Source organism: Vitis vinifera, chromosome 15 (assembly GCF_030704535.1).
Source record: "Vitis vinifera cultivar Pinot Noir 40024 chromosome 15, ASM3070453v1".
In the NCBI taxonomy this organism is placed as follows: domain Eukaryota; kingdom Viridiplantae; phylum Streptophyta; class Magnoliopsida; order Vitales; family Vitaceae; genus Vitis; species Vitis vinifera.
This window is the reverse complement of record NC_081819.1, coordinates 17871474-17884185: the sequence shown is the minus strand read 5'-3', so window position 1 is coordinate 17884185 and position 12712 is coordinate 17871474. Positions and strand designations below refer to the sequence as shown.

General features: G+C 34.2%; 2 protein-coding genes across 2 annotated transcripts; both read left to right on the top strand.

Annotated features, from left to right (window-relative positions):
• Positions 1–2486: 2486 nt before the first annotated feature.
• On the top strand, positions 2487–3203 carry LOC104881894 (uncharacterized). Its single transcript, XM_010663407.1, has one exon. The coding sequence runs from the start codon at positions 2487–2489 to the stop codon at positions 3201–3203; it is 717 nt and encodes a 238-aa protein (XP_010661709.1).
• A 414-nt stretch (positions 3204–3617) lies between these two features.
• LOC104881895 (uncharacterized) lies at positions 3618–4700 on the top strand. The gene has a single exon (XM_010663408.1). It carries the CDS (start codon positions 3618–3620, stop codon positions 4698–4700), a length of 1083 nt encoding a protein of 360 aa, XP_010661710.1.
• Positions 4701–12712: the final 8012 nt, after the last annotated feature.

The window sequence follows — 12712 nt, the reverse complement described above, 5'->3', positions numbered from 1 at the left end:
CAAATAATCATCTAAAATAAACATATCAATTTATAATTAAATAATCAAATTAACCTAAGTTAATTAAGTAAAAATATAAAAATTAATTACAATTGAATGTAAAAATAGCATTAAATCATCCATATTGCAAACATACTAATTAATTGAAAACACATTAATTAATTACAATTGCAAACAAAATTAATTACAATTTAAAACAAATATACCTTAAAATGATTAAATAATTGAGCAACCTTAATAAAAATTGGAGTAATGAGAGAGCAAATGAAGAATGAAAGCAAAAATGGATGAAATAGATGAAATTTGGGCCAAAATAGCCGTTAGAACATTAATTTACCGTTAAAAATCAATTTTGGCCGTTGGATAAAAAACTGGGAGCAATCTGGCCATTGGATTGCCATATTACCATTGGAATCACATCTAGGCCATCGGATCAACATGGACGTGTTGGGCCGTTAGATCACATTGCATGAAAGAGGGGAAATATCGCTAAAAAATCGGCAATTTATCTCCGATATATCGCTGATATTTTGGTGATATTTGCGGAAATATCTCCCCTCCAATTTTTCTCCACGAAATATCGGGTCGACCCCTCCCGATACACGATATATCGCCGATATATCTCGACATTTTCCTACTTGGGGTAGGTGGATGGGACGGGTAGGGTTTTGACTGTAGGTCGGATTCAATTCGGGTCAACAATCCAATCCTCAGTGGGTGGGGCGGAAGTTGGGTCATCTTTGATTGGGCTCACCGAGGACACTTTGGGCTTGAGGTGGGCTGGGGAGCCTATTCCGCAAACCCTTTCAGAATGAGTAACTTTAAAAGGGGTTGGAGTTGGTGGGGTTGGGCCTGAGGTTGGGTCGAAGGGCTCTAAGGGAAAGGAGAAGGTTTCAGAGGTGGAGATTAGGCCGCGATTTGAGCCTGCAGTGTCTTAGAGCAGCGAGCTGTTTCTAACCCATCTTAAGGATTTTGGGGTGTAGCCTTTTGGGCCTTCAGTTACGAATAGCCATGGCCCAACCGAGTTTCAGCTTAATAAAGGTTTGTTGGGGAAATCCTTAGCCCAACCTAAGTCCTATGGGGAAGTCAATATTGAGCTGGAGTTTCTAAGTATGAGGAAAAAGGAAGTTGGGAGAGAACAACAGGCAGACTTCCACTACTCGTTGACAAACAGCGCCCTGGCGAAAGAAGTTTCAAGGTATGGGTCTTTTTCAAACTCCGAGGGTTTAAGGGATTCGAGGACTCCTTCTCATTCTATTTTGTTTTCGTTTGGTCGGACTCTAGGGGGGTAGTTTTTTTATCATTCTGGGGTGTTAAGGAAGGCTTACCATATTGGAATTGTGTTAAATTGCCAAGACGCAGTTGGGCCTAGTGCGAATGGTAATGACTATTGGGAATTGGTTGAGTTTAATGGCCCTATTTCAGTGGCAAGGGATTTGGAGGGGGGGTCATCTCAATATGAATCACAAGAAGGAAGGGGGGAAGGGGCTCTTAATTGGGAAGAAAGTAGCCTAGCAAAGTTCAGCCAATTTTTTGGATTTTCGACTGTAGGGTTGAAAAAGGAAATTTTGAGTTTCTTGGTTAAAATCATAAAAATGAGGGAAAAGACCCATAGTAAATGCCTATTGGAAAAATCGAAATTTGAAAGGGAGTTAAAGAGATTGGAATGCTCAGTTAACTATGAGGAGGAAGGTAGAAAGAAATGTCCTCTTCAAGGCAGAGGGGGTCGGTCAGTGGTTGTCTAATGAACCTCAAGTTGTTGAGCTGGAATGTGAGGGGAACGAATGACAATACGAAAAGGAAAGCAATTAAATTTGTCATCAGGAAGCAGAAGGTGGATGTTCTGCATTCAGGAGACAAAAATTCAAGTTTTGTCTGATAGGGTGGTGAGTAGTTTAGGTTCTGGAAGATTCTTAGACTGGAAAGCCCTGGATGCTTTTGGATCGGCTGAAGGTATTTTGATTTGTTTGGATAAAAGATCTCTATAATTATTAGATTGGGAGGAAGGACAGTTTTCCTTATCCTGCTGATTCAGGAATGTGGAAAATGGGGTGGTTTAGGTGTTCACGAGCGTTTATGGCCAGTTTACCAGAGTAGAAATGGAGTGTTTGTGGGAAGAAATCGGGGCGATTAGAGGAATCTGGGAAGGACCTTGGTGTCTAGGGGGTGATTTCAACATCATCCTCTCTCAAAGTGAAAGAAGCAAGCAAGGGAGAATAACCTCAACTATGAGGAGGTTTGCTCAGGTTGTAAACAAGCTAGGCCTCGTGGACTTACAGTTGCAAGGGGGATCTTTCACTTGGAGTGGGGGCCTTAATAACCAGTCAAGGGCTAGGTTAGATAGATTTCTGGTAACTCCTTGCTGGCTTGACCAGTTTAGTAGAGTGGTCCAATGAAGGTTACCCAGGCCGACCTCGGATCACTTTCCAGTTTTACTTGAGGGGGGTAGCCTAAGGAGAGGGTCTACTCCTTTCAGATTCGAAAATATGTGGTTCAAAGTCGAGGGGTTCAAAGATTTAATCCGTAATTGGTGGCAGGGAATAGAGGTTAGAGGTAGCGGCGGCTTCAGATTGACTGCAAAACTGAATGAGTTGAAACAGAAGTTAAAAGTTTGGAATAGGGAAGTGTTTGGGAATTTGGAATGCAATAAGGATGCAGCTCTCCAACAAGTGGAGTACTGGGATAGGGTGAAAGGTGAGAGAAGCTTGACAGTGGAGGAATTAGCTTGTAAAAAGGAAGCCAATGAGGGATATGCCAAGTGGGTAGATTTAGAAGAAACACATTGGAGACAGGCTTCAAGGGAGTTATGGTTAAAGGAAGGGGATAGAAACAAGGGTTATTTCCACCGTATGGCTTCCGCCCATAGAAGAGCCAATTACATGGACAAAATTAAGATAAATGGGGTGAAGTTGACAGAGGAGCAAGAAATTAGAGAATGGGTAGTGAATGCCTTTCAGCAACAGCTTTCAGAAAGTTCGGAGTGGAGGGCGGACATTGGAAGCCTACAATTTAACCAAATCAGTCTTCAAGAAGCGGGGATATTGGAGCTTCCTTTCATTGAGGTTGAGGTCCAGGCGGCTTTGATGGATATGAATGGGGATAAAGCCCCAGGACCAAACGGTTTCACTTTGACTTTCTGGCAAAGTTGCTGGGATTTTGTGAAAAAAGAGATTTTAGAGATGTTCAAGGAGTTCTATGAATAGAATGTTTTCCTCAAAAGTCTCAATAATACCTTTTTGGTGTTGTTACCAAAGAAAGGAGGGGTCGAGGATCTAGGGGACTTTAGACCCATTAGCCTCTTGGGGGGGGGGCATTATAAGCTGTTGGCTAAGGTGTTGGCCAACAAGCTTAAAAAAGTAATAGGAAAAGTGGTTACCCCTTATCAGAACGCATTTGTCACGAGAAGACAGATTTTAGATGCCTCTCTAACAGCAAATGAGGTGATTAACGCATGGAATAAAATGGGTAAGAAATGGATAATCTGTAAGCTAGATATTGAGAAGGCATATGATAACATTAATTGGCAGTTCCTTTTGAAGATTATGCAAAAAATGGGGTTTGGTTGAAACTGGTTGAGGTGGATGTGGTAGTGTATTTCCATAGCTAAGTACTTAGTCATGGTGAATGAAGTCCTAGTTGGCTTCTTCTCAAGCTCGAACGGGCTACGCCAAAGGGACCCCATTTCCTCCTATCTCTTTGTCATGGGGATGGAAGTGCTGAGTGTTCTAATTAGAAGGGCTGTGGAAAGGGGATTTATCTCAAGGTGTAAAATTCAGCATGGTAGAGGGCGGACTGTCCACATTGCACACTTGCTCTTTGCCGATGACACAATCATTTTTTGTGAGGCAAAAAATGAGCATTTAAGTAACTTGAGTTGGATTCTATTTTGGTTTGAAGCCGCTTCAAGGTTAAGAATTAATTTGGCTAAAAGCGAGATCATTCTGATAGAGGAGATGGAAGAGGTGGATGAGATGGTAGTGGAGTTAGGGTGTAAGGTGGGGCAGCTGCCTGCAATTTACTTGAGACTACCTCTGGGGGCGCCAAATAAGACCATCTCTGGGTGGGATGGGGTAGAAGAGAAAGTGAGGAGGAGACTTGCCATTTGGAAAAAACAATATATTTCAAAGGGTGGGAGAATCACTCTTATAAAGAGCACAATGGCAAGCATGTCAGTGTATCAAATGTCTTTCTTTCGCATGCCCAATTATGTGACAAGGAGACTAGAAAAACTACAAAGAGATTTTTTGTGGGGAGGGAAAAATCTGGATAAGAAAGCTCATCTTGTTAAATGGGAGGTGGTGTGTGGGGATAAGGAGAAAGGGGGGCTTGGAATGAGGAAGCTAACCCTTTTGAATAAAGTTTTACTTGGCAAATGGATTTTGAGATTTGCTTGTGATAAGGAGGCTCTTTGGAAGCAAGTGTTTTTGGCGAAGCATGGTCAAGAGGACTTTGGTTGGAGGACTAAAAAGGTTGTGGGTGTGTTTGGGGTGGGGGTTTGGAAAGAGATTTTAAAGGAAGCTAGATGGTGCTGGGAAAACTTGGCGTTCAAAGTGGGGAAAGACAATAAAATTAGGTTTTGGACTGACCTTTGGTGTGGGGATATAACGCTGTCCCAAAGATTCTCGCATCTCTTCAATTTGGCAGCTCATAGGAATGCAACAATAGAAGAAATGTGGGACCAGAATTTTGGAGAAGGATGATGAAATTTGAGGTTCATTAGGGATTTTAATGATTGGGAGTTGAATATGGTAGGCAACTTGCTTCATGTGTTGAGGTGACACTAGATAACTTGGGAGGAAGATTTGGTTTTTTGGAAGGAATGAGGAAATGGGCAGTTTAGAGTTAAGGAAGCTTACAGCCTGTTGGATAGGCCTTTGGCGGCCATTTTTCTAAAAAATAAAATTTGGGTGGAGAGAGTTCCAACTAAAATTATGTTCTTTGCATGGGAAGCCACTTGGGAGAAGATTATGACTCTTGATAAACTCTAGAAGAGAGGATGACAGCTACCCAATCGTTGTTTTTTGTGTGCTTGTGAAGAGGAAAATGTAAATCACATTCTCATTCATTGTACAGTGGCCAAAGTGCTGTAGGACTTAGTTTTGGGCTTGTTAGGGGTTCAGTGAGCTTTTCCTAAAATTGCAAAGGAGGTTTTATTTAGTTGGAGGGGTACTTTTGTGGGGAAAAAAAGGAAAAAACTTTGGAATTCCATTCAATTATTTATTTTTTGGACGGTTTGGAAGGAAATGAATAAACTAGCTTTTAGGGATGGGAGAGTTAGCAATTTAGAGGCTTAAATATTCTTTTATATGTAACATATGGGGTTGGGCTAAATTGTATATTGGTGAGGAGCCTCATTCCTTTATAGGATTCCTGGAGTGGTTAGCCTCTAGATAAGGGGCGGTGAGTTTTTTTGGTTTTTGCTTGTAAGGCCTTAGTTGCCATGTATACTCTTTGTATACTTTGGGGCTAATTCGCCTCTTTTGAATGAATTCTGTGCTTACTTATAAAAATAAAAAAAACTCACATGGGTCTTAGCCACATATTACTAACTTTGACTTGACGAGGCCTTTTGAGCAAAAGTTTGTTTGGACTGGTTTGAAGACAGATTTCCAAGAACTTGGAATATGTTATGGTTTTGAGTTTTGGGTTTTTCTCGTTGGACTTGGGGCATTGCATAAGGGACTTTTGTGGTTTTTGAGGCTTTTGGCTTTTGAGAGCTCATTTTCCCTATAAAAACTCACATGATAGAAAATCAGGAAGAGAATTTGAATCACCTTTGATAAATTCAATTTCAAAATAAAAAACTGACAAGATAGCTTGTCATAATGCAAATATTTGTTTTGAAACAATGTTTTGAACATCCTTTTGAAGAATTTCTTTTTCATTTTTGCAATCAACACAAAGAATAAATTTTTTGTTGAAAACATCTTTTTGAAATTTTTGAATGCATAAAACAATTGCTAAAATTTCTTTTTTAATGGTTGAATAATTTTCCTAGGGTCCATTCTATGTTCCATAATGAAAACGGACACTAGAGATTTGATTTTGAAAATTTTGTTTTAGTATACCACCATATCCTATATTAGAGGCATTTGTCTCTATGATAGGAAAGACATATGGGTTAAGAATTCCTAAACAAGTAAGACTCTTAACTTGCTTTTTGACCAGTTTGACTATATTTGTGTGTTCTTGTGTCCAAGGCTTTGGATTTTGTTTAAGCTTAGCAAACAAAAGTTTGATAGTGGTTCTAAGGTTAGGATATAAGTTTGACACATAGTTTAAGTTTCCTAAGAACCTTTGAAGTTGAGTTTTATCCTTAATTTCATCGGGAAATTTGCTAGAAAACTCTATTGACATTTGAATAGGTTTGATAGTACCTTGGTAGATTTCAAATCCAAGAAATCTAATCATAATTTGAAATAGTTTAATCTTAGGGGTGGAGACAACTAAACCATTTTTCCTAACAATTTTTTGAAAAATTTCTAAGTGTTTGAAGTGATGTTCAAGAGAATTTGAAAATATAAGGACATCATCAATATTTACTAAGGATAAGTTAGTATAGGGATTGAAAATATCATTCATCATATTTTGAAATTCTGAAAGAGCATTCTTCAAATCGAAAGGCATCACATTCCATTCATAATGCTTGAATGGAACAGTGAATGCAGTTTTATACTTATCTTTTTTCATGGAGTTGAATTTGCCAAAATCTAGACTTCATATCAAATTTTGAGAAAATTGAAGCATTATGAAGGCGTCTTATAAGGTCTCACTTGTTAGGTATAGGATACCTTATCCATTTGAGAATTTTATTCAAATTCTTTTAATTAATGACAAGTCTTGGAACACCTATTTCAATTTCCGAAAGTTTTTTAACATAGAAAACAGCACAACTCTAAGGAGATTGGCTTTTTCTAATAAGATTTTTATCTAATAAATCTTTTGTCTCCTATTTGCAATACTTAAGTAATTGAGCATTCATTTGTATTAGCCTTGCCTTAGTAAGAATTTGACTTTCATCAAATTTATCAATATAGGGTAAGGAGACTTTATGTTTCTTTTATTCCAAAAAGCATTAGGAACAGAAGAAGCTGGTTGTCACTAGACGAATCTATTGAAGACTGATTAGATGACTCAGAACCTGTTTTGATAAGGTTTATCATTTGCTTTTTTAGGCGTTTCCCTATATCTAAATCCGCAATTATTTCTTTGACTTGACAATCTGGGGCAATACGTCTTTTTTTGCCACATTTGAAACATTTAATATCTACTTTGTCTTTCTTTTTGAAGGAAAAACTTTGATATTTTTTATTTGAATGTTTCTTGTGTTTAGGTTTCCTATAATAAGGGTTTTCTTTGAAATTTGAATATTTTTTATTTAATTTTTTCTTCTTAGATCTATAAAATTTTTCTTATTTGGTTGAATGAGGTAGAAGATTATCATACTTGTATTGGGCATAGAATGATCATAACTATTTCTTTTATGATCTAAGATCCTTTTTGAGGGTAGCATTAACTTTGATCAAGGAACAAATATTTAATGCTTCTTGGCTAACAAAGTTTGCTAGTTGTCCATATGTTAAGGAATCATAAGGGATTATACCATTGTATATATCTTTGATCCTCATTTGAACTCTTTGACTAAAGACTTTGGGTAACCCATTAAGAAGTCTTTCTTTCTAACAGGATTGGTTACAATATGTTCTTGAGTGTACTTTAGCAAAGTATACCTCTTTATACCATCTATAGTCACTCAATTTTCTACATCTGAGATTTTGAAGTATTTATAAACTTTGGGCTTGGAAAGAGATTAGATCTTTAATAAAGTGTTTGTTATAGCATAGATTAAAGTATGAATCGAATTATGGTTTCCTCTTTCATCTATACTAGATCTAATGAAGCCTTTTTCTTCTTCAGTGAGAGCATTGTCCCACCATCATTTGAGTTGACCTGTAAAACCTGCTACCAGGTGTGTCCAGATTGATTGGTCAAGATTTCCTCTGGATTTATAGGCCATAAAAGTCATGATCATTTCTTGGAGAATGTTTAAGACTTGATGGTCACTAACACCATCTATGTTCCATTCATAGATGCCATCTCCATCGTATTTTGGTTGAATTATTTGATTCATTTCTTCATACTGAAGATTATGAAGAATTGGTCTAGGATAATAGTTCCTAGTCTCGGTTTGCTGTTTGAACTTATGGGCAATCCTATTTATTTGAGGGTCCTATTCCTCAAACATAGTCTGTATTTGATCTACATTTTCAGGAGTGATTTTTGTTATATAACATTAACAGACTTTGTATTTGAAGTTGACGCTTTGTTTGAAAGATCCAATTGTTCAATCTTCTTTGTTAAAGTTTCTATTAAATCATTTGAATTGTTTGAAAATTTTAGTGTTTGATTCCCTACTTCCACAGGTTTGAAAATTGGATGATTTTTATCTAGATTTCTATCGAGAAAGTGTGGGGTAACAATTTGACTGGTTATTTGACGATCTTCTAGTTTGTCTTACATCCTATTAAGCTGAGATGAGAGAGTACTTAGAATTTGATTGGTAAAATTATTTTGTTGTTGAAGGTTTTTACAATATTTTAAAGTTACTGTTCTTCCTTCATTATCTTTAGGGTTTATTATTTTGAAATGAGAAACTATTAATTCTGTATTTTGAACATTTATGGTAACTTTTTCTAAAGGAGGATGATTTGAAACTATGGTTTTGTTAGACGCAATTTTCCAAACTTGTCTTTTTTTAACAATATTGACTTCTAAGAAAGGATAGTCAATATTGTTATTTGAAGCATATATCTCTAGGTAGGTGAACATAGGAATATCTATCCTATTTCTTTCCATACACTTATACCACTCATCTCTAAACTCATGTCTGGTTTGAGTGGTGAGTTTGGTAGAAAAAAACCATTCTCTCTTATTATTATGCTTTGGAAGGTGTAACTATTTGCTAAAATACTCCTTATCTATTTGAAAGGGTTCAGTGCTATCAATGACCATCAACTGATGAGGTTCATCAGGGGGTAGCATCTAAGAGGGTGTTGGAGAAGTTGGAGGAGACTCTTGCATAACATACCTAGGTTGAGGGATGTTAGGTGTAAAGTCTACATTATCTAATTTGATTGGAGATCTTCGAGAATTTACCTCGAAATATTGTCTTGGAGGATAGGAAATTCTACTTCCTTGGACATAGATCCTATTACCCTATGCCTCTTCCCTTTTTGGGAATTGGATGGTAACATTTCATTTATCATCTTGAGTAATAAAGAGAGGTTTCCTATTTTGAATAGGTTTTGGAAGAGCTAACTTGGTAAAATTCAAGGTATTTGAATGAGTGAGCCATTCCCAGGGGATCTTTACAGGTGTCATGACCGAAGAATGTTCCTCATTGGCTTGGAACAAAAGGGTTTTTTCTTTTGTAGGTTTCAGTAAAGACTTTGCATTTATTGAAGTAGTCACGACCTTATAGTATATCCAATATACTATAAGGATATTTTTGGCTCGAGGGTCCATATCATAACCTTTAGTTTGAACATTAAGAGTTGAGGCTTTGTGTATAAACATATCATCTATACAACTTAACTCTAAGTCTCGAAAACAATTGAAATAAACAGGTTCATGTGCCATGTTTGACTCCATGACTTCTAGTAAGGAATCATCAAAGTTATTATGTCTTGCATCTCTAAAGCAAACACAAAGTGGTTTGTTTTACCCTATCCAGGTTAGAGGTTTGGCGGCTACTTGGATAGCCCCTATATGAAGGATTTAAAATTTTTGATCTCTTAAAGTTTTGATGTCTATAGGATTGAGGAGTTCTACTGTCTCAGTATCTGATCCTATAGAGTGTGTGTTTTCAGACACTTTGATTTTATATGTTGATTTGAATATGAAACTTCACATTTGATAAATATCTTTGATATTTTGTTTTGACATTTCCCAAATTTTGAAGTATTTTCTTCTAATATTTTGAGATCATTTTCCATCCTGTTTATACTACTATTTGAACCACTTCTAGAAAACTTTCCAAACAAATTTGACATTTAAAAATATGTTATTAAATCTTTTGCATTGATGTAACACAAAAAAAAATATAGTAATTGATATTAATTTTAATAAATTACTATAATATCCTTATTTTTATAATGGTATTAGTTTAGACCAAAAAAAAATAACTATGTTAATTTCAAAGGGAATTTTTTTTTTTTAAAAAAATTGTTATTATATATGATCAACTTGCAAAATTTTGAGAGAATTATTATAAAAGAAAATTGTCTTTAAAAAAATAAATATAATATAAAACAATATTTTGAAAATAGGATCAGAACGATGGATCAAGTTCAATTTTTTTAGCCTTTCAAGCATTAAAGTGGTATTGAACTAATCAACCACTTGAATTCAATTGTTCAAATTTGTAAAGCATCCCTTTCTACATCTTAATGACTTTGTTAAATAAATTTTTAATTTTTTAATAATATGTAAATTTTAAATAATTATAGTTACATATTAATAGCACCACTTGTTGGACTTTTTGACTATGATTTAATTGTCGGTCTAACCGATATATTATGAATTAATGACTTTTTTAATTTAATGATCAATTCGTTTATAAGAACAATGGTACAAATGTTATATTTGTGTTGAGTTCAGTATATAATGTAAAATTCATCTTTTGATGATTTTAAGCTTATATCAATCTCATGTTTAAATTGAATTTATGTTTTTTTAAAATAACTTTTCGTGTAAATATTAGATTCAAATTTGGAAACATTTTCCGGGATAGCAAAATTTTTATTTTTATTTTTTTGGAGAGAACATAATTTTTTTTAGCTGGTATACTTGTGCAAAAAGGTATATTTTATGGGCAAAAGGCCATTTTGACTTGACTCCCAAACTCTTTAAGAAGGCATGAATTGGTTGACTCCATTGACGTCTAGAAGGAGAGAAAATTCCACATTAGATAAGGGGTCTAATAAGGGCCATCCAATTAGTGCATAAGTCGCTTACGATGGTGGAAAAAGGGTCCATGAAGGTGCCATCAAGGCATCAACCGCCATTCAACCAACAAAGCCCAACCCACCAATGGCCATGCAACCACACTAACCATTAACTTTGCTTTTCAAAAACCTCCCTGATTATTATATTAATATGAAATATTTGACTAATAAGGATGAAATAAGCCCTAAAATCTAACTCATCCCATGTTTTTTCTAAAAAATTAATCAATTTTTGACATAAATATCATTTTCTATTTCAAGTATTTACATGTAGGTTTAAAAAAAATGATTATTTTTACAATAATATATTGAGGGTATTTTTGTCCAAATGATGACAAAAAAGTGAGAGGTTAAATTTTAAAAATTAGGTTTTGAAAGACCATTTTAATCAAACAACCCTGTTAATATTTGGTAACCTTATGCTTTTGTTGTTGAAAAATACATTTTTTATAAGGTTATTTGATTAAAAAAATCATCCAAAATTGAGTTTTAAAAATTTAACCCTATATCGTTTTTTTTACCCCATTTTGATAAAAATGTCCTTATTAATTTATTTTATTTTTAAATAACCCTTTATTTTAAAACTCACTTTTAAATACTTGAAATAATAAATAATATTTATGTCGAAATTTATTTATTTTTCTTTGATGACGTGTTTACTTAAACCACGTAGACACTGATTTTTAGAAAGTAAAAAATTCAATTTGAACTTAGTTTTGACTTATGTTAAAAAATTCTTTTATGTTTAATACAATTTTAGTATAACAATATTCGTTTTAAAAATTATAACTTTAGCTTTGATTTCAATGATATGATTCTAAGTATTTATTCGACTTTTCATTCAAGGGTAGGAAAAGGAGAGTGATTCTCCTTTTCATAATTATGGGTAATTTATTCCATACATGGAGTCAACATTGATTCGGTCTTACATATTTTTTAGAAAACCATTCATTGAAAGTGGAGGATGATTTGCCCCATAAAAATTCCATTATTTTCCTTTGGGGAATTGTCATTTGACTTTTTTGCCCTTATCATATTGTTTTTATGTTTTATGGATTAGTAATATATAAATATTATCTTCATTATGATCATCATAAATTGCTTAGTTTAATTAGCAAAAAAATATTATCTTTATAATATAAAAGAAATACTTCTTAAATAGGATGACAATAGGGCGGTTCAGGATGGGTCACCCCTATTTCATTGTTGTCCTGTTTATTCAAAATAATTTTCATCCACGTCCCATTAACTCGCCCTATTTTTATTTTTAAATTTGTTTAATTACATTAAAATAAATATATTTTATAAATAACTAAATTATTATATTTTTTATAACTTATTTTATTGAAAAATATTTTTTTTATTATTGTATATATATTAAAAACAGAAAAAATTAAAATTAAAATAAATTAATTTTAGTCGAGGCAATACCCAAACTCATCAGGGGTTTAAAAAACATTTATTTAAATTTTAAGTCCGCCCCTTTATATGTGGGGGTAGGGTAGGTTTCTTGAAAAACTTATCTCATTATCATCCCTATTCTTAGACCATAAAAAAAAATTACGTAAAAAATTATTATTTTTAAACTAAAATTAAAATAACAAGCAAAATGATTTTTATTTTCTTTTTTTCTTCTGATCATATAAAATATTTTGAAAAATAACTAATAATTTAAATATCTTAAAATTTATAATAATTACATATTA